Consider the following 21,520-nt stretch of genomic DNA (forward strand, 5'->3'; position numbering starts at 1 on the left):
ATCTGCCTGTCATTCAGACGTATACACATTTGTTTAAATACAACAGTTGAATGCTCAGGTACTAGCCGAGAGGTTGGCCGTTCAAACCCACCCACAGGTGCCTTGAAAGCCCGGCCTGGCAATCTGCTTCCAAAAGGTCACAGCCTTGAAAACTCGATGGAGCAGTTCTATTCTACACATATGGGGTTGCCATGAGTTGGAATAAATTCGATGAAAGCTAATAACCACATCAACATGAAGGTATCAACTCCTTAAGGACCTGGGCCGCTTTCTTCATGTTTGGGATTCCCACACTGGCACAGTGCTGCCCCCACTAAGTGCTTCTTGATGCCCTGACTTTCCTCTGTGATGCGGTGTTACTTTGCATCTGCTTTCTGCTCTGTGGAATTTCACACCAATTCCTCATCCATCTCGGGAGTCTCCTCTGTTCTCCAGGGAAGCTCTGCCATTCTGATTCTCAATGAAGCCAACTGGAGAGAAAGCATTCCCATAGGTCTCAATATGAGCAAATTCTTCTCTGGCCTTATAGGAATGTTTGAAAATACTCTCACAGGAAGCTGATAATACCCCCCAAAAGCATGACCTTTGCTGGGGAAAGCTGGTTTATTTGAACCAATTAGGGGAAACAATTCAGTGTCTTCTGTTTTGTATTTCACTAGGCAGGATAAATGAAAATACCCATTTATGAGGAAGACTGGCTACCCAAGGAAAATTCACTTTTCGCATTTAAGATAGAGGACTAAGAATATGTTTTTGTTCCTATTCCTTCACAAAGTACTATTTAAATGATATCAGAAGAATTTTCAAAAAAGAACAGACCTTTAACAGCTAGGGAGCAGGGGAGAGACATTGAATTAGAGAGCGCAACAAATTCCTGGAAGATGGAAAGAGGATGAAAGAATGGAAGAACAGAGAACCAAAGCAGAAAGCCACAGGGGCTCAAAGCACCTTCTGCCTAGCATAGGCCTCACAGGGTCCAAGTGTGAGAAGAGGGCTCACAAAGATGCTAATAATCTGTAGACACCTACTCCTGCCTGATCAATTTATCTTCCCCCTTCTTTGTCCCATCCAGAGGTAGCTGGACACTTTATCCCCAGGCTAACACACGCATGCATGAACGCATGCATGTGTGCACCACACACACACACACACATATACTCACACACTCACACTTTTCTTTAAAGAAATTAAATGAAATATCGGGGGATAATTGGGGCTCCCAGAAAGTGCTAGTACTCTAGATAAAACCCCTTTAAATCTATCATCTGAACTCCCTGTCTCCCTTCCTGAAATGAAACCAGCCTATGAAAAAGCCAACCCACCTACCCACCCACAGATATAAAGTTTCTCATAGAAGTGACCTCACAAAGTATACACAGAGGCAGAGGAGATTCTGAAAATCCAACCCAGTGCCCCATTCTTAAATTAATGTATCAAAAAACATATGAATAAAACCGGTGGCATGAAAGAGAAAGAAACAGATCAATAATAATCTGACCCTGAAAAAAATAAAACAAACAGATATAAGTCAAGGAAGAGAAGAAAGTTAAGAGAAAAAAAAATCTAATGTGTTCGGAGAGATTAAAAAATATATCCATTTAAATGTTGATTAATTGATTGTAGACTCAGAGAACAAGAGCCAGTGGTTGAATGACAAGGTTAAGAAAAATTCCCAGAATAAAGGTAAAAGACAAGGAAATGAAATCTTTAAGATAAGAAAAAAGGAAACATCAGGATTGATGCAAGAAATCCACTTTTCAACCAATATAAGTCACAGACAGAGAAAACAGGAAGATGAAGAAATTATCAAAATGAAGGAGAAAGTTTTCCAAGCTGAAGAGGGTTTGACTTTAATCTGAAAGAACAAGCATTGAACAGAATAAATACAAAGAAAAACTCACACCCAGACATACTGTCCTGGAATTTCAGAGAGTCAAGGATAAGGACAACATCAGAGAAGCTTCCAAAGAGAAAATGTGAAGCTGATACCAAGGAATGAGATTAAGACAAGCATCAGACCCAGAAGGCCTTGGTTAAAATTCTGACTTTCAAACGCAACAGGTATGTTATCTTGGGCAAGTTCTCCTGTGCCTCAGTTTCCTCATCTGTAAAAAGGGGAGTTTATGGCAGTACCGATCTCATAAGAGTTGTGGGGATTAAATGAATTAATTTATAAAAGGACTTAGAACAGCGCCTGTAGCATAATAAATGCCACATGTTTGCTTATTGAATAAGGAAAAAACAAAACAAAAACAAAACAAATCAGTAATCCTTTGGCATAGACCTCATGGTTGGCTCTTTACTATCCATCCCACTGTGGGGCAGCTGTGTGACTTGGGGCCGGGATGAGGCTGCAACTCCACCCCTTGGCCTAAACCAATTACCCTAATCCCATCAAATCACTATTTAGTTCTGGGATGCCTAAGTTAACCCAATGACAGAGAAGCTTTCTTCCTGTTCTAGCCCCTAGAGGCTTCTGGTCACCATTGTACAACCATGAGCGGAGCCTGCCTGAGAACAAAGCCATTACAGGAGCAGGACAAAGCCAAGAGCATCACAAAGAAATGAAGTTGGAGCCATGATCAAACTGTGCCTGAAACCCACAGACTAACAGAAGTTTTAATAATATGCGCCATTTTATTGCTTAAACCCAGTTGAGCTGGGTTTTCTGTTACATCCATCCAAGAGCATCCTCCCTGATAAACTGTATGCCACAGCCTCTGCTCAAAGCTTAACCTTGCACCAAGTGTTACCTGGATGATGTAAGACAGTGACAAGCCTTTGGATGAAGCACTGATTGAGGAGAAACTCAGCATCACCAGCAACGCCACAATAAAGGTAACAATGTTCATGAGGACGTCCATTCTCAGAGCAAACCACCTGAGAGCACAATTAAAGTAGAGGAGGTGGCTGGAGTTTTCATCATTAAGCATCTTAAACCTAAAATTAAGAAATGAGATAAAACAGGAGATTAAGTATGCTTCCGTGCATTTAGGCTTAGGGCTACTGGAGAACTAAGGCAAGGGAAAGTTGTAACCAAGGGAGAGATGCACTTTCACACAGTAAATGCTGGCAAAAAACGAACATATGTCCGTGCCCTTCAGGATCTGTTACACCTTTGACTCGCACATATGTTGAAAAATTCCATGCGGCAGTACGGTAGGGTGCTGAATGGACTCTGTCGACTGGAGCCCACAGCTGAGAACAAAAGAGGCTGAGTACCTCATACTCTAACTTCAGCGGATCCCTTACTTGGCATCAGCCACCCCCAAAGACTTTGCAGAATGAAAAATGGCTCCGTGGTAAGTGGATAGAAGAGGGGTCGTGGAGGAGGTCACCTTTAAGAAGAGCTAGTGTTGGTGATGGCAGAAGAGGGGAAGGAGGGTGCCTGACTGGTTCCCCTCCCCAAGTCAGAGAGTCAGGGTAGCTGCATAGAGCACAGGGGTATGTCTTCAATGAGAGGAAGCTGACCCCTTGTCCCCATGTGCCTGTGTGTCCACTGAGCAGAGGGCCTGCTAAGAAGAGAAGGAACATCAAGGAGGGTGACAGAGAGGAGAGGGGCAATGTGCACCCTCTGGAGTGCCTTGTCCCAAAGAGGTATGGGAGTCCATGGGTGGTACAAACAGTTAACACGCTGGGCTGCTAGCTGAAAGGTTGTCTGTTTGAGTCCATCCAGAGGCACCTCGGAAGAAAGATCTCACCTTCTCCTTCCGGAAAAGCAGCCATTGAAAACACTATGGAGAACGGTTCTACTCTGACATACACAGGATTGCCAAAAGTCGGAATTGAATCAACGTCAACAGGCTTTGGTTACGGAAGGCAGGTCCTGCCAGTTTGTGCAGTTTCTAGCGTAGGGAGTGCAGAGGGAAGGTGGTATTTGGAGCTGCAGTCTTGACGTGCAATTTCCGGACTTGAGGAACCCCCACATCAGAGGAACGCTGCCTGATGGGTGCTGCCAAGTTGAGCTTGGCTGGAAGACCCTTTGGATCTTAGCAGCCGGGAAATGCCTGCTAGGGCTGCTTGGGATTGGTCCCGTTGGGCCCTCAGCCCACCACGCCACGTCTGTGCAGTGAGCTGGCTCCCCTCTGTCCTCCTGCACCAGAACCGGGGGACGGGGCTCAGAAAAAAGGGGAAAAAACAGGTATTTCCCCCAGCTCCAATCCATACACACCAATGCCAGCCGTACCACTCCAGGCCTCTGGAGGAAAGGGAGAGCTTCGGCTTGAATATCAACCATTCAACTAGTTGCTGCTAAGTTGGTTCTGACTCATGGCAACCCCACGTCTTGTAGAGTAGAACTGTGCTCTCTGAGGTTTTCAAGGCTGTGGCCTTTTGAAAGCAGATTCCCAAGCCTTTCTTCTGAGGCACCTTCGAGTGGGTTGGAACCACTAATCTTTCAGCTAATAGTCAAGCACTTAACCATCTGTACCCCCCAGGGACCTCTAACCGGTTGCCGTTGAGCCTTTTTTGACTCACGGCAGCCCCGTGTGTTGTAGAGGAGAACTGTGTTCCGTAGCGTTTCCATTTTTGAAAGCAGGTTGCCGAGCCTTTCCTCCAAGACATCTCTGGGTGGGTTTGAACTGCCAGCCTTTCAGTTAGTAGCCAAGCATGTAACCATTTGAGCCACCCAGGGACTCCTTGTGTCTTGAGTATGAGATTGAAATTTTAACTGAACTGAACGAACCATTAACCAAAGATACACCAGATTAGGTAGATACTCAGGGTTCCCCTGACTGGTGGGGAAGGAGCTTCATCCAAACAACTGGTAGCAATTATTGCAAATAAAAAAAACGAAAGCTTTTTGATGTTTAAATCCCTGAAGGGTGAAGATTTCTCCACAGCCACAATTGTGCATGTCATCAGCAGGGACAGATTACCCAGGAAGCAAGGTAAGCACGGGCTTACTTGTGCTTGCTTACTAATCTGTAGTGACCAATTTCAAATGGGTTTCACCACATGCTTACGTGTAAAATTGGTCACTGCAGATTAGTAAGCAAGCACAAGTAAGCCCGTGCTTACCTTGCTTACTGGGTAATCTGCTGCTGTCAGGGATTGTAAATTTGGAAAGAGGCTTTGATTCTGTAGGACGGTGCTGTGGGGTGGGAGAGAGACTGATGTCCAGCCATTCCTAGAAGCAGAATCTTTGACGTGGTAAAAAAATGTGAAATTGTTCACTACAGATGATGCGGTAAGCACCATGCTCACCTTGCCCATTGGATAATCCGCCCCTGGCCATCAGGGATTGCAGCTGCACCCTGTTCTAGAATTCCTCAAAGGCGTCTGCCTGGAAGCAACTCTGGCCGGCCATCTTGGGCTCTGCAGCACCCTCCCCACTTCTGTTTCTGCTCTTATTTTCTCCAGAGCTTAGTCAAAATACTCTTGCCAACACCATGCTCCTATCATGCAGCCATAAAGGCTACAAATTCAATTGAGAACTTACATGACCTGGCAGTCGCCTGCAGTCTTGTGTATGTGGTTGGCAGGACTGCGCAGAAACAAAATCACTAGCTGGAATCAAACTGGAATTTGACCTCAAACCTTATCTTAATGCTGTAGCATTTCTCGTCTACAGGCGAAAGCAATGCATGTCAGAAGCCCAAACCCTCTGGACTGTCTATGACAGGAAAGAGACTATTACAAAAAGGGAGGCCCCATCAATCATGTGGGGCCCAGCTCTCTATGGAATTCTCTTGGAAACCTTGGAGAAGAATCTGCAGGAAGACAAAGCTTGAAAAGGTTTCGCCTATTGTGGGTGAGCCAATGAACGATTCCGTGGGTGGGAGACTTTTCCTTACGACCAGGACAGGTAAAGGGTCTTTTTGTGGCTGCAGAACCCTTGATGGATGATGTTCAGGTCAGGCTAGTAATAGGACTAACTGCTGATTGAACAAAAGACAGAGCTGGGATGCCAAGTCTACACTGAGATCCTGGGTGGTAAAGTGGGAGGTCAGTGAGAGAAAGAATTAGGTGCAATTAGACTAAAATGTGTGTTAAATTTTTAAGGAGAGAAAAATAGAAACATCTATGTGACAGACCCTGCTATAGATTCATCAAACTCCATTTTCTTTTCCTCCTATGGACTCAGCTGGACTACATTTCCCAGCCTCCCTTGCAGTTAGGGGAAGCCATGTGACTGAAATCTAGCAAATGTGTGTACAGAAGTGATGACGTCTCCACTACAAGCTTTTCATGGAGTTCTTCCCCCACCTTTTGCCTCTCATCTTCTGGTTAGACACAGTAGATCCTGGAGAAGACTTCGAGGCCCTTGGGGATGGCAGGGCCTCAGATGGAAAGAGACTGGATTCCTGAGTGTGGAGCAGAACCCTCCATGGACCCTCATTGAATTATGACTTGAGGAAAAGTAAACATTTTGTATGTGTGTGTTAAGCTCCTAAGATTTAGGGTTGCTTATTACAGTGGTGAGTCTACTGTGACTGATATAATTTATACAGCATTTTAGAAATTTTTTTTTTTTTGCTGGGAGATGCCTCGGAAATTTACTAATCTAGTCCCCACAACATTTTAAGAGGGAGGAAATTAGTTTGTCCACTGGCTGGAATATAATGTTAACCTTTAAGTATTAGTTTTACTTCATATGTAGTAACATGAAAAATGCTATTTTAAATTGTGAAGTAAAAGAAAAAATACTTAAGAAGAAGAAAACCCTATAAATAGAAAAAAAGAAAAGACTGGAAGGAAATATATGAAAGTATTAATAGGGTTTGGGTTCGGAGCCTATGAGTGGTTTTCTTCTTTTTTCTGCTTTCCCATATGTTCCTGAAATGAACACGTTTTACATTTATAGTGAAAAATAAAACTTGTGAGGTCACATACTGAAGTTGTGATTGAGTGAGCTCCCCTAATTCTCCTTGTCATGGGGCCCCAGAAGCTGGGAAGAAAGGCCAAATGTCTTAGACTGTGCCTCCTCAATCCTGCCAGCTCTTCATCTAGGGTCAGTCACCAGGGAGCCCAGGCTTCCCTTCCCAGAGCCAGAAAAGCCATTTGTCCCTGTGACCGCGTGTCCATGGTCAGGTGTGAAGTGGGAAGCCACAGGCCAGGGCCAGCCAGGACTCACCTGAGGATGCAGTCCTCCTTTTTGTCATAGGCATGAATGACGCCCAGTCCCTGCATGGAGGAAGTGATGTGGGAGAACCAGGGTGACCGGCTGATGTTCTCCACCTTCTTGAGCTCCTGGACTCCTCTATGGAACACGCTGCAAGAAAATCAAGAGGGCCTCAGAGTGGGGTCTTGGGGGTCTCACACTTGGCACATACAGATTCAAGTATCCAGTCAACACAAAGCTTACGTCAGAGACGTATAGCGCTAACTGGGGAGGGTGAGCTGGTCACCACTCTTCTCTAGGAGGGTATAGCGGGTTGTGTCAGAGGTAGGGGTCTGAGAAATGTGAGTCTACCAGTTCTTCTTCTGGTCTCGCTTCTTAGTGCTTTTTGTATCGTGACAGTCTCGCTGCACGAGATGCGATTCTTGCCTTTGAAGATAAGTGCTCTGCATACAAAGAGGTCCCTAAACACAACCCAACCACTTTTTGGTGCCCAACCAAAGAAAAGTGATCTGTTACAACTCTGGAGGAAGACCTGATGCACCAGCTGCCAACACCTGATCTTCTAGGGGCACTTTCAAAGGTAATTTTGACCAAATGTCATTCTAGCCTCAAGAGCTGCCTTTAGAACCAAACCCTCTAAACACAAGTGCAGTTGCCCTTCGTGTTGTAGCTCCAGGGCCCTGGTGAGCGCATGACCACTGCCCTCGGGAATGGACATTGGCAGGCTGGCCTGTGAGAGCTAATCTAACCTGGCCTCTGGACTTTCAGCTAAGATGGACCCGGGGGAGAGGAGGGGAAAATCCCATCAGTTCAGAGCTCAAGTGAGTTTGAAACATTTGGATAATTCCATCAGAGCCAGCCCTGGCCTGAATTGTCCTTATAGCAGGAGGTGGAGCTGCAGAGCAGAGAAAAAAACATTTGCTGAGCAAACCAACAGCACAAACAAGAGAATGGACAGGAACAATGGTCAGATAAACACAAAATTACAAAAATGGACAGCAGCCCAAGGGATCTGCTTTAAAGGCTGACATACAGGTCAGGCTTTATCTTCGTAAAGCACTTTCAAAAATGATTTTTCATCGTCACAGTGAAGGCATGGGGATGGAGATGGAGGCCAGGGGTCCTTCCTCAAGGTCACCAAAGAGGCAATGCAAGACGGAGGGGACAACCCAGGTCTCCCAGCTCCCAGGGCACACGTACCACAGCCCTTCACTCCCACCCTGATGCCAAGGAGACCTGAGTCCAGACCCGTATCCCCAGTGTGTCCCTTCACCCGCATTCCCACTGCCCAAGGCACCATCCACCGACTTGACCCACAAACTTGAAACATCCAGACCCAAACACATCATCTTTGTTACCCGCACTGCTTCTCCTTCTGTATCTCCTCTCTGCACATTACTGCCCACTTTGGAGTGATTGATCCTTGGTTCCTCTATCTACCCAACCCACAAAATCCCACCAATAATGAAACCCCAATGATCCTGCATCAATTAGAAATGACTCTGAATCCACCCCTCTTTCATCTTCTCACGTCTGATTCACATCAGCTCTCGAAGATTCTACATCTCAAGAGATGCCCATCCTATAGCCATGACTGATCTTTCTGTAGCTCCGTCCATCCTCCACACTGTGGCCATCTTTAATCCAGGGAGCTGAGAATCCCTGGATTAAGACAAACAACCCTATTACAGGTAGTGGTGGATCCAGGATTTGTGGGCTGAATCTTTTACAATTTAAGGGGCCTGATTAAGACCCTGGGTGTCCAGCACAGAGCTGAGCACATCTGGGAGCATCATAAATATTGTATTGGTTTCTATGGACCCTTTAAGTTCCCATAACATTGCACCCATTTCTACTTTACAAGACACTTAGAGTCACAGAATCTCATTTGATCCTCACAGTAACTTCTCTGAAACAGGAGAGGCTTCTGTGTGTGTGTGTACATACATTTCCGAGGCAAGGATTTTAATGATTACCATCTGCAGTCTCACCGGCCGCTTTAAGGTCCTCCAGCCGGTTTGTAAGGCTCTGCTTTCCACCCACTGTGCTGTCTGCTGAAAACTCCAGCTGGACCCTCGGCCAGGGAGGAGCCAAGTTTCCTGGGAAACTGGGATCATTGCTGCCCTCCTGCCTTCCCCGGGTAGACTTGAAGGTGGGCACAGCCCCAGCAGGAGCCCCCAGTGCAAAGAAAGCAGCCTGAGGCTTTCTCTGACCATGCCAGTGGTTGGGAGGGAGTGATTTTTCCAAGCTCAGAGCAACTGAGGATCGGTCTTCTGTCTCTTCAGCAGCAGGAATGGCAGCGCCCCGCGATTGAGAACATGTCGGTATCACCCCTACTGCCTTCCTGGCCTCCAGTGGTATCTACCTCGCAGGGCTGCTCAGAGGCTGAAGGGCCAGGGTGGATGCAAAGCACTTAGCCTAGCCCCTGGCATTTCCTAAGTACTAAAAAGTCAATGTGCTCAATATCAAGTGGTGCCCGGTCACTGGGTATGGTGACCGAAGAGGCTCTGTGTCGACTGGAAATGCACGTGTGTGGTTTTCCCTTCTTAGACAGTGCATCGACCTACCGAAAGAGAATGACAAAGCCTACAGCAAGGCCGACCAGGACTAACAGGACAGCAGGAAACACAGCAGCCAGTATCACTAGGATAAACACCACCATAAAAAACTGCTGCAGAAAGTTCTCAGCGTGAAACGGCAGCCTCACATCCAGCTCATCCATATCCTTGGAAAAGCGGTTCATTAGCCTGCCCGTGGGCGTCGTATCAAAGAAGCTCATCGGGCTCTTTAGGATCTGTGGGTAAAAGCCGGGAGTCAAACAGAGCCACGACGTGTGCTTGGTAACCGGGCTGCTCACTGGGATTGGGGTCGTGGAGCGCGGGGCCCTAGCTTTTCTCAGGGACACAGCACGATGCGCCAGGCAATCTTGGGGAAGTCAGGGTGCTCCCGGTTCTTGTGGGCAACTGCATGAGAGGAACACGAGAGAAGTCCCGCCTCTGTGAGGAGCTCCAGGGGGTCCCCAGGACAGACTTCTGCTCCAAACCCAGGTGCCGCTTAGGGTGGGGGGCTAGTGCCTTTGGGGGAAGGAGGATTATCACCCCACAGGGATAAGAAGCCAAGTTCCACTGTGGATCTCTGCCCCCCAACGCGTGGGCTGGACCTGGCGTTCTGACCAGGGGACTGATAGCTGATGGCTGCCGCCCACCACAGCAGTAGAATTAGGCGAGGCCAGGGGCAGTTCTGAGGTCCTCGATGTACTCAGCCTTCTTTGGAACAGGAGATGCCCTCTTGGTCAAAAGATCCCTGTTCCAGGGTCACTTCCTCCCAGGGGCCTTCCTGACCCCCCCACACCCACCCCAGCCTAGCCTAAGAACCCATGACGCACCCCACAGTTTGCCTTCACAGTTGGTAATTAGATGTTGGGAGACTCTTCCCAGACTAGACTGTAAGCTCCATGAGGCTATGTCTGTCCCCAGAGCCCAGCACAGTGCATGACACATAGTTGTTGTTAGCTGCTGTTGAGTCAGCCCCCGACTCATGGGAACCCCATACACAACGGAATGAAATACTGCCTGGTCCTGCGTCAGCCCCGTGATCGGTTGTGGAGCAGACTGTTGTGATCCACGGGGTTTCCACTGGCTGATTTCCAGTAGATCAGCAGGCCTTTCCTCCTACTTCGTCTTAGTCTGGAAGCTCCTCTGAAACTCGGTCAGCATCACAGCAACACACAAGCCTTCGCTGACAGGCAGTGGCTGTGCATGAGGCACATTGCCAGAAATCAAGCCCTGGTCTCCCACACGGAAGGTGAGAACTCTACCACTGACCTGCTGCTCCCCACTTCTGGCACACAGTAGGTGCACAATAAGCCCTGTTGTGTGAATACTCGGATGCACATGCAGCCCCTGGGAGCGGCACCTTGTCAAACACTTGGTCATGTAAGGAGGAGGACGCCATCAGTGTGGTCTTGGTGAAGGTGAAACCTTTGGTGACGCCGAACACCAGCACGGAGACCATGCTGCCTGCATACACCCACTGGTACAGATGGTGCCCCGTGTCCGCCAGCACTGCACCAACCTCACACATGGTCTTGTTGCCCTGGGGCCCACAGATCACCTTTGGAGAAAAACGAGAGAAGTACAAAGTGTTAGTAAACTGTCAGGGGAACAGGAACTTTCAAGAGAAGAGAGTCTAATTGCTAAAGGTAACCCACGAGTGTGAAATCAAGTCAGTTCTGATTGGGGGCTTTTGAACTTTGCAGGGTCCTGGCCCTGGGCAGCTGTGACTCCATGGGGGCACCTTATTTATGGAGCCTGGCATAGTCAGTGGGAAAGCAAAGCTGACAAACCAGGCAAACGTGGGCCACTGTCCTGGTGCAGGCTGTACCTACAGAGGCCAGAGAGAACGCTGAGTCAGAAGAAAATGCAAAACCTGGAGTCCAAGCAGCTGGCTGAGTAAGCCAGAAGCAGCCCAGACAGGACAGGGAATCAGGGACTCGCCACCGAAGGCTGAGCTGCCTGGCAGGAGATACCAGGCCTTTGGGGGACTCAGGGACCTCTCTGTACCATGGCCAGCTCCCCAGGCCTTCCCTTTCCTTTACTCAAGGGGTACTGGCACCCTGCCCTGGAGCTCCTGGTGGGGAGATGCCTAGTGAGCACAAAGGGTGCTTGGAGGACCCAAGGAGGCCACTGCTCTATCCCACCCAGGTGAGAACACACAGCTTCTCTAGCAGAGTGTGCTAGCACAGCATTTCTACTCCCGAGAAATTGACAGCTGCGTTTTTCTCTGGGCAGTGTGCTAAACATCAAGGCCGCCTTGGGGTGCAAACAAGCACCTTTCTCCTTAAATGCAATTTTGCTGATTACAGTAATAGCAGAGGTCGCTGATGGATTAACACCCGTGTAAGCCAGAGCAGCCCTGTGGGGCTAGTTTTTGAAAGGCCGGGCTTGCAGAGGTGACTTGGCTGTGCTTTAGGTTGTGCCTACTTGTGTCTGGGGTGGGGCCAGCACATGAGTCTACTATCCTTGATGTTTGCTGAATTAGCCACTGGCAACTGGCATGCCCCAAGCCTTGGAGGAGGCTCCACCTTGACCCTAACCTTGGGCTCTCCTGGAGCAGGAGGGGGTGGGAGAACACGTTGCTCTTTTTCTGCAGACAGCAGACTACCCACTGGCTTCTCCCGTTGATAATGGCCTCAGGAAGCTGTGCCAAGCTCATAGAAAACTGTAGCAGCCTCTTCCATACGGGTCTTCCCAGTGCTGCCTCACTTCAGTTGTCATAGCAACAATATCACACCAAAATATAACCTTGGAGGATGGGCGGGTGACTCCACAGCATCCCCGGGGACGCGAGAAAAGCTTTGAAACTTCTGGCCCAAAGCTGGGCACTTTCAGCAAGCTCAGGTGAGAACAGGCTTACCAGTCCTTCCCAGGAGGGTCCCCGGCCCAGGCTAGAGCCCCAGGAGCGATGGCCCTCAGCACATCAGGGCCTGACCTGAACCCTACATGGACTGTTCCTGTAGAGGGGCCCTTGGGAGCTGAGCACTGGGCAGTGTTCATGACAAAACACCAGTCTCTCTTCAGGGGCAGGAAGACACAAATCTACGTTAGACTTTCTTGCCCCCTCCCATCCCCTCCTCAAAGCTGCCTTACAGTAGAGGATGCAAACTGACCCTATCCCGCAGGTGGCGAGGTATTTCTCCAAACAGTCTTTTCAGCCAATACTTTCAAAGGTGGAACATAAAAATCCAGGTGCCCTGTTTGTCTTGAAAAAGCAGAAGGGGTTTCGGGAGCCTCCATTGTGTGGTGTAAACAACTGACCTCAACCTCGTGGGAAGAGGCTGGGGGCGGGGGGATGCTCCTTGTTCATAGCGTGGTGCTAGGCACATTCAGACCCTCCACCTGCAAACTTTTTGCTCCAAAACACAGACTAAACATTCTCCAACACCAAAGGGAAACTCACCCGCGAGCCCTGATCTAGCCAGAGACCCAGCCACCAGTTGCTGAAGGCAGAGCTGCCAATCATCAGGAGGAAGAGGGCCACTGCCAGGAGAGAGAGGAGGTACCCTGCAAGAGCGGGGAGAAGCCCACAGGGTCACAGCGGGAGGGGCTGCACTGAGTCAGTCTTCCTAGCCCCAGCCCTGAGGGGATATTAAAAACCAGCAGGAAAAGGACCTGCACCCCTGGGGGCCACCTTCTAGGCCAATGCAACAGTCTGGCTTTGGAGCCCTGGCACTCAAGAGGACATCTGTTCCACTTGATTGGAAAACGGGACCAAATTGTCAACAACAACAGTTTAAGAAAGGATTTTTCAAATTCATATTAAATCAAGAAACCCGTTGTTTTATACTGAACCTCCAGAAGCCTTGATGTATGTGTGATACGTTTTCCAGGTCACTGACCCCTCCCGGGGGGATTCAGTCTGGATGAGTTGGTGTGCAGGAGCTATGGAGGCAAAGACAAACCCAGTAGTGTCCACCGCTGGGGTGAGGAGCCCCCCATGCAGGCACACGCCACCTGCATGCTGCACCCCCAGGCAGGCACACGTCATCTGCTTGCTACATACCCCACCCCCCAGGCTGGCACGCGCCATCTGCATGCTGCACCCCCCAGGCAGGCACGCGCTATCTGTATGCTGCGCCCCCCCCCGCCAGGGCAGTTAAGACCCTGTCTTATATTTGCCTTGTGCTTTCAAATGCCCAACACAGTTTTGCTCCTTTTTGTCTATTTGAGCCTCATTCCAGCCCTGTGATATAGGTGGCTTTCTGAGCAATGTTCATTAAGCGCCTAGTCTGTGCTAAGGAATCCTGGTGGTGCAGTGGTGAAGCGCTTGGCTGCTAAACAAAATGTCGTCGGTTGAAACCCACCAACTGCTCCACAGGAGAAAGATGAGGCCGTCCGCTTCTGCAAAGATTTACAGCCTTGGAAACCCTGTGGGAAAGTTCTACTCTGTCCTGTAGGGTCACTAGCAGTTGGAATTGCCTGGATGACAAAGGCTATGGGCCTGTGCTAGGCCCTGGGGGTGCAGAAGCTGTTAGTTTGGCTCCCCCAAAAGCAAGTCTGCTTCTAAGAAAAGGATATGAATACGAGTAGTTTGAGGGAGTCCCTGGGTGCTGCAAATGGTTAATGCGCTCAGCTCCTAACCAAAAGATTGGTGGTTCAAGTCCACCCTGAGATACCTCGGAAGAAAGGCCTGGCAATCTACTGAAAACGCAGCCATAGAAAACCCTGTGGAGCGCAGTTCTACTCTGACACAAATGAGGTCTCCATGAGTCAGAGTTGGCTCAACAGCAACTAGAAAGAAAGAAAGAGTCTATTTGGGAGCTAAAGGGAGAAGGGAAGAGAAGTGTCTCATTGAGCCAGGTATCACTGTAGGTGACCGGAGCTTAATGCCATGTGGAGAAAACGCAGAGCCAGTGCAGACCAGACACCTCAGAGCTTTTCCGCGTGAGGAGAGGAATCTGGGATATTCCTACACCAACTTTCAAAGGCTGTTGGTTGAGGGCTGCTCCCAGGGAGTGTTGATTTGCCAGCACTCCCAGCTTGAGAAGTGCCTGCTGCCAGAGACAGCCTTCGGGCAGAGAAACGCCTACCTGCGGTTGGAAGTGGGCTTGCGGGCACTCAGGTGGTGAGGAGGGAACGGGGCAGCATCTACTGCCAAACCAGCTGCATCCAGTCAGGACCCAGCCACCCAGCGTGTGTCGGGGGGGAACTGTGATGTATAGGGTTTTCAGAGGTTGATTTTTCAGAAGTAGATGGCCAGGCCTTTCTTCCAAGGGGCCTCTGGGTGGGCTCGAACCTCCAATCTTTCTGTCAGCAGCCGAGCGCATTAACTGCACCACCCAGGGATGCCTAGCATCTACTACAGGGGTCCACAAGAAAGAGGTGGTTCCTGTCTTCTCGGAGCTTACACCATGCAGAAGAAATCAAGGGCATCCCAGGCCATCGGCTGCATGGAGTCTTGATTCTCTCCATATGGCTTCCTCAAAACAAACAAACCAATTGCCTTCAAGCCTATTCCAACTCGTGGAGACCCCATGTGTGTTCAAGTAGAACTGTGCTCCATAGGATGGCTGTGATCTTTTGGAAGAAGACAGCCAGGCCTTTCTTTCAAGGTGCCTCTGGATGGACCTAAACCACCAACCTTTTGGTTAGTAGCTGGGGTCTTAACCATTTGCACCACCAGGGACTCTCTTTAAGTGCGCTCCATCCCCCAAAGTGAAGGAAGGTAAAGGACTGTCGGGTTCTCAGGGACGGAACACTGAGAGGCAAGGGGATGCCGGGAAAGAAGCCGCCACATTTCAACAGCTCTGAAATCAGGATGGGCCTTCTGTTGGAACGCATGTCATATCGCTTAATTGGCCAAGATCTTTCTTTCTAAATGGTACATAAAATCACGGTGATCTGAAAACGGATGGCATCCTAAGTTTGATAAAATGCACTCAGCTGCACATCATTGAGGAACGGGGCTCTGACTTGGGAAGCCCCCTCCCCCACCGCAGGCACCTGAGGGTGGAGCTGTGGGTCTTGCCCTCTGCCCTCTCCGTGCCCAGCACAGGGCAGGGCAGGGAGCAGGAGCTAGATGATGTGGAGCGGAACGGCTGGCAGGTAACGCAAACATTGCAGGGTGTTCGGCAGCATCCCCGGCCACCTGGCTCTCGCTAGGCTCATCTCCCACAACCTTCCTCCCTCGTGCAGTCCCGCAGCCCCTTCCACCTCCTCACCTTCTCACCAGATGTCCCTGCCAAATGCCTACATATTCTTGAAGGACCAGTCCTAAGGTTTCCTCTTCTGTGAAGCCCTTCCTAACTAGCCACTTCCACCCTCACTCTCCGTTCCTCTTATCACAGCTTCCTGTAATTATCCATTTGCCTGTGACCCCTGTCAGACCTCTTATGGTCAGTCCCATGGAATAAGGACCAGGGCATCCCTTCTCCATCCTTCTGTCCCAGCCTAGCTCACTGCCCAGTACACAGCAGGTGCTGAGTCTTTGTTGAAAGAACAAACGGCCTTCTCCAACCTTGACCCCTCCATGCTGCATAACTGTCCTCAGCGCTCATCATAAAGAGTGGGGAGCATCTGTCGTGCTTGGTTTCACTTCAACTTAGTTCCTGCACACTGCTTTGGTCTCTCATAACAACAACAAACTACTGAGGGTTACTCTGTGCTAACCACTTCATGTACAGTTTCTCATTTAATCTTTGCAAGAACCTACAAGGTTGGTACTATTATTTCCCCATTTTATGGATTAGGAAACTAAGGCTCAGAGTGGCCACATAACGTTCCCAAAGTCATGAATCAGTAAGTGGTGGAGCCAGAACTTGAATTCAGGCAGTCAGACCCCAAGGTTCCCACTCCAGCAGAATATGCTAGCTCTCCAAAATGGCATCTGTTGTGCTCATGCTTCAGAGCCCTGGTGGCGCAGTGGTTAGGAGCTCAGCTACTAACCTAAAGGTCGGCAGTTTGAATCCACCAACCGATCCTTGGAAACTCTATGGGGCAGCTCCACTCTGTCCTGTAGGGTCACTATGTGTTGGTATCGACTCGAAGGAGGTTGGTTTGGTGCCTTTACTATCCCAAATAGTAGAAAATCAATAAATATTTAAGACTAGGTAACTGAGAAAAAGAATGGCGAGTACCTTTTACATCTACAAATTCTGAGTCTGTTTCAGATTCTTTCCTTTCACCTTTCTCATCTCTTGGGGCCAAAACTAGGGTAAGAAATAAAGAGAGATCTGTGCCCATTCACGAGCTGTGGGCAATCAGAGAGCTGTGGTTCTAACTCGATTGTACCGGTATCTTTGTCTCTCTCAGCAGGGCTCTCCTTCAGGGCTTCCACCATTGTTGCATTGTAAATGTGCTCAGGATCCTGGGGACAAAAGGAATTCCTTTGAAAGCTAAATAACAGAACTTATCCTGGGCCCAAAAAACCAAACTCATTGCCATCAAGTTGATTCCCACTCATAGTGACCCTAAGGACAGAGTAGAACTGCCCCATAAGGTATCCCAGGAGCACCTGGTGGATTTGAACTGCCGACCTCTTGGTTGGCAGCCATAGCTCTTAACCACTGTGCCACCAGGGTTTCCAAGAGTTACCTTGAATTGCAAGCCCCTGAGGTTGTGGATCAGTTTTGCATAGCGGCCTCTCTCCTGCATCAGCTGCGTGTGGGTTCCCCTTTCACAGATGGCTCCATCTTCTAACAGAATGACCTCATCACAAGACTCCAGGAACTGCAGGGAGAGAAAAGCAGTCCACAGAGGGCTCCTGTCTTCCTAAAAGCTAGGGAGGCACCATGCCAAACTCCCATCCAGCGGGTCCTGGGCTCACCTAGTAAAGGGTTTCTTAACTGTGGGACAAGAGGCTCCAACTCAGGGCAGCGCCATGCGTGTCAGAGTGGAATTGTGCTCCATAAGGTTTTTAATGGATAATTTCTCAGAAGCAGATCACCAGACCTTTCTTGTGAGGTGCGTCTGGGTGGGCTCAAACCTCCAACCTTTCAGTTAACAGCTGAGCACGTTAACCGCTTGCTCCTCCCAGAGACTCCCTATTGACGTTAAACTAAAACACCAAACCTATTGCTGTCGAGTCAATTCTGACTCATGGTGACCCTATGATGTGTGTCAGAGTAGAACTGTGCTCCATAGGTTTTCAGTGACCGTGACCTTTCATAAGCGGATCACTAGGCCTTTCTCCTGAGGTGCCTCTGAGTGGATTCAAACTGCCAATCTTTCCATTAGTAGCTAAGCACCACCCAAACCAAAAAAATCAATCTCGCTGCTGTTGAGTCGATTCTGGCTCATAGCAACCTTACAGGGCAGAATAGAACTGCTCCATACAGTTTCCAAGGCTGTAATGTTTACGGAAGCAGGCTGCCACATCTTTCTCCCACGGAAAGCCTAGTGGATTTGGACTGCCAACTTTTCAGTTAGCAGCTGAGTGCTTAACCACTACACCATCAGGGCTTCTTATTGGCATTAGGGGCCAGATAACTCTTTATTGTACGGGGCTGCCCTGTGCATTGTAGGATTTTAACATTGTCCTTCGTTTTCCCCACTAGATGTTTTCAGACACTGCCAAATGTCCTTGGGTGGGGCGGGTGAGCATGCAAAATCGCCACCCCCCCCGAGTCGAGAAACACTGATCTAGTGCCCCCAGCTCTCCTGGTGCAAAAGCGGCCCTCTGGCTGTCAGGACGAAGCACACAAATCTTCCTTCGCCACCATCTCTTAAATGCAGCTACCGTCCTAAGAGGTAGGTCTCATCGTGGAGATTTGGAAAACAAATTTTCAAAATCACTGCAGCCTAGACCGATCATCTGGTGGAGAGGCAAAACACGTTCTCAGCAAGAGGCTCCCTCTGTCCTGTGTGCAACTCCACACGCCCCTCATGACCCCGATCTAGCCCAGGGGAAGCTGACCAGGTGCAGTCTCCCAGCCTGGAGCTCACCCTAGCTTTATCTGTGTGGTGAAATCATAGCCACATTTAATGATGGCACCCCACGTCTCACCCACGGCAATTCTGTATCTCCAGTTTGATTCCCCCTCACTCCTGTGTCACTCCTGAGATCAAAGAGCTCTGCGGGGGAGGAGGGGGGAGGGCTTCCTTTCATTTTAGAATAAGATAGGCCTCTTCCCACTGGATCCACCAAGCTAAGGGCAGGGAGCCCCCTCCTAGAGGCTGGCCAAGATACATGAGATGTAACGTGGTTTCAGCTGAAAGAAGCTTTTGTGCAGGCCAGAGGTTTTCCCCTGTACAGTGGGGTCGCCCAAGGGCAATCAGTCTTCAATGCTCTTGATTTCAGAAGTCTGAGAGAAGTATCTTTGCTTGACCATTGTCTACCTATTTTCCAGATGGGAAAACTGAGGCTCCATAGAGCCTGGTGCAGCCCCATGCCCTCTCCTGCCTACACCAGCCCCCACTGCTCCTGGCGAAGCGGCCTGGCTATGGAGCCCCGAGCCCCCTGGCTCACTCCAGCGAGGCCTGGGGGGTTCAGAGCAGCTTTCTTCTGCAAACCCACATGGACCCTGACCCAGGAGTGAATTCCAGCGGCCAGCCTGCTGGCCTCCTTTCACTTGTTCCCTCAAGTAACAGAAGAGCAATCGCCGACCAGAGTGCTCAGAGCTGCTCGGGTTGCCATGCCCGCCCAAGAGTCAAAGCAGCAGAGAACGTTCCGAAAGATCCCCCTGGGTTCCTTCTGGGGCGCTGAACCCCTCCTTCCCTACAATGGGCAGCCGAGTGAGTCAACGGCACCCCTGGTGGCTGCCTGCGTTTTCCAACACAAAAAAGTGAGCTAAAATGACCTTGGTGAAATGTAGAATCCTTCAGTAATTTTTTTCAAAGCGAAAGAGGCCTGATCATCAACACACTCATCATACGAATGAGGAGACTGAGCGCTGAAGAAAAGCACGTCTTGCCTGAGCTCATGCTGCTGCTTAGTGGGCCTTATAGATTAGGCCAGAACTGGGGTCTCCTAACTCTAACGGGGGGTTATGGATCCCACATCCATGAGGACTCCACCCAGAGGTACCTTGGAAGAAAGGCATGGTGGTGGGCCTCCAAAGGTCACAGCCTTGAAATCCTGTGGAGCACAGCTCTATCTAATCTGCAATACGTGGGGTCTGCTTCCAAAGGTCACAGCCTTGAAACCCCGTGGAGCACAGTTCTAGGCTAATCTGCAACACACCATGAGTCAGAATCAACTCCACAGCAGCTGGTTTGGTTCTTTAGTTTATGTGGGCTCCTGAACATACAGCTCAAATCCGCGTTTGTCAGGTGTCAGGCACCCCCTCCAGATCCCCAGTCACTTCAGGAGGACAGCCCTCTAGACTGCGGGTTGGCTCCAGGGTTGGAAAGTCAGGGTGCAGAGCTGTGCGCGCTGGCTGAGTGAGAATTCATCCCTAGTTGCTTCATGGGGGTCCCAAGGGAATCCAACCTTTTCCTCCAGCCTGGCCCCTGGCCCACAGAGGAACTGGGAGCTGAGGCCTGCACAAGCCCAGCCTGATCTTCCTGGAGGCAAAGGAAACCCAGGCGGTCTCCACATGCAAAACTCAGGTGCTTGAAGCCTCTTCTGGGACCAGAAGTCCAGCCCCCAGCAAAGGTCAGCTCAGGCTGGAGACAGGGCCACAATGGTGGAAAGACCTGTTTTTCCTGATTCTTTAAGATGCCTCTCCTTGTTCAGACTGGCCCTTCCTGGCCACCTGCCAGAGGACCCTATAAATGCTCACTGCAGCATCCTGCCACCATGGTAACTGCTTTTGCCCCCATCCCCAGCTTGACTTACCCTTGCAAGGCCCTGAGGCCTGTCTGCTGCCCCCAGACCAGGCCCTTGTTAAGCCTTCTCCTGAGGGTGGTGGGAGAGTGAAGGGCAGGGGATTTCTACTCCCCCACTTTTCTGCTCCCCCACTCCAACAGGCCTCTGATGTAGGTCAGTCCCCTGGGATCTTGCCTCTGGCAGGACAGCACACATACACCCCTCTGGGAACTCAGAGGAGAAGGAGGAAGTTGGAGAGGGGGACATCTGGTTCTTGGTGGAGGGGGGCCTTGGGTTCCCACTAGGCATTCAGGACTTGTATGTGGGACTGACACAGCAAAGACTGTCCCCAGCCTGGCAAATTCTCAGTGTCTCTCAGGGCTAGGCCTTTCCTCAGCAATGTCCATGTTGCCAAGACTGAGGAGTGGCTCTGAGCAGGAAGACGCTTCCTGCCTTAACCCCAGTGTCCTGGGGAAGGGGGCCAGGGGCATCTGGATGCCTCATCCAAGGGGCCTGCCATGCCCTGTCATCCCTCACCAAGGTGCCCAGCCCTTGCTGGATGAGGGGTGTGGCCTGAAACATTTGCACCTGGCTTCCCATGTGCAGCCCACAGGCAGGGGTCAGTTGCTACTGAAGAATCTACCCTCTGGTGGAGGAAAGGCCTTGTTGCCCTGGGCCCAGAGTGGTCATGCACAGAGAGGGACAGGCAGAACTGTGTCAAAGCCGGGAGGCTGGGAGAACCACGCATCCCTGCTCTCCCCCTGACCCTGTCCAGCCTCAGATGCGGGAGGAAGGGTTAGGCCAGGAGGAGGCTTTGTAAGCATCCAGTGCCATGCCCACCCCGTGATCATGTCAGTCCCCATCACCTGCAGCTGGTGGGTCACCAGGACAATGGTCTTTCCCCGGAGTGTCTTCTTAATGCACTCCTCAAAGACATGCTTCCCCACGTGGGCGTCCACGGCTGACAGGGGGTCGTCCAGCAGGTAGATCTCATGGTTCGAGTAGACAGCCCGGGCCAGGCTGATCCTCTGCCTCTGTCCCCCAGACAGGTTGAGGCCCCTCTCCCCGATCTGCAGACGGAGACAATGGTACTGCCCACCATCAGGCTCCACCCACCACCCTGAAGTCCTTGGAGAACAGAAGCTTCTTAGAACTCAGGAGGAAGACACGCAGACCTGTCATCACCATGCCCAAGCTCTTTCACCCCTTATG

At 50.1% G+C, this 21,520-nt stretch overlaps 1 protein-coding gene across 4 annotated transcripts in view; it reads right to left on the reverse strand.

Annotated features, from left to right (window-relative positions):
• Positions 1 to 21,520, reverse strand: part of LOC100668934 (ATP-binding cassette sub-family C member 12) — an 83,548-nt gene that overhangs the window by 14,250 nt on the left and 47,778 nt on the right. For 2 of the 4 annotated variants that reach the window (XM_064274136.1, XM_064274134.1), the window contains 10 exons: positions 21,175 to 21,378; positions 17,155 to 17,289; positions 16,852 to 16,927; positions 16,698 to 16,769; positions 13,414 to 13,503; positions 13,022 to 13,125; positions 10,979 to 11,176; positions 9,631 to 9,857; positions 7,076 to 7,213; positions 2,754 to 2,940 (listed from right to left, as the gene is read on the reverse strand). In XM_064274136.1, coding sequence (XP_064130206.1) covers positions 2,754 to 2,940; positions 7,076 to 7,213; positions 9,631 to 9,857; positions 10,979 to 11,176; positions 13,022 to 13,125; positions 13,414 to 13,503; positions 16,698 to 16,769; positions 16,852 to 16,927; positions 17,155 to 17,289; positions 21,175 to 21,378 — 1,431 coding nt within the window. Of the gene's footprint in view, positions 1 to 2,753; positions 2,941 to 7,075; positions 7,214 to 9,630; positions 9,858 to 10,978; positions 11,177 to 13,021; positions 13,126 to 13,413; positions 13,504 to 16,697; positions 16,770 to 16,829; positions 16,928 to 17,154; positions 17,290 to 21,174; positions 21,379 to 21,520 lie in introns of all 4 variants that reach the window. The other 2 variants (XM_064274135.1, XM_003416344.3) reach the window with 1 other exon arrangement.

The sequence above is a fragment of the Loxodonta africana genome, chromosome 21 (genome assembly GCF_030014295.1).
Source record: "Loxodonta africana isolate mLoxAfr1 chromosome 21, mLoxAfr1.hap2, whole genome shotgun sequence".
NCBI classification, from domain to species: domain Eukaryota; kingdom Metazoa; phylum Chordata; class Mammalia; order Proboscidea; family Elephantidae; genus Loxodonta; species Loxodonta africana.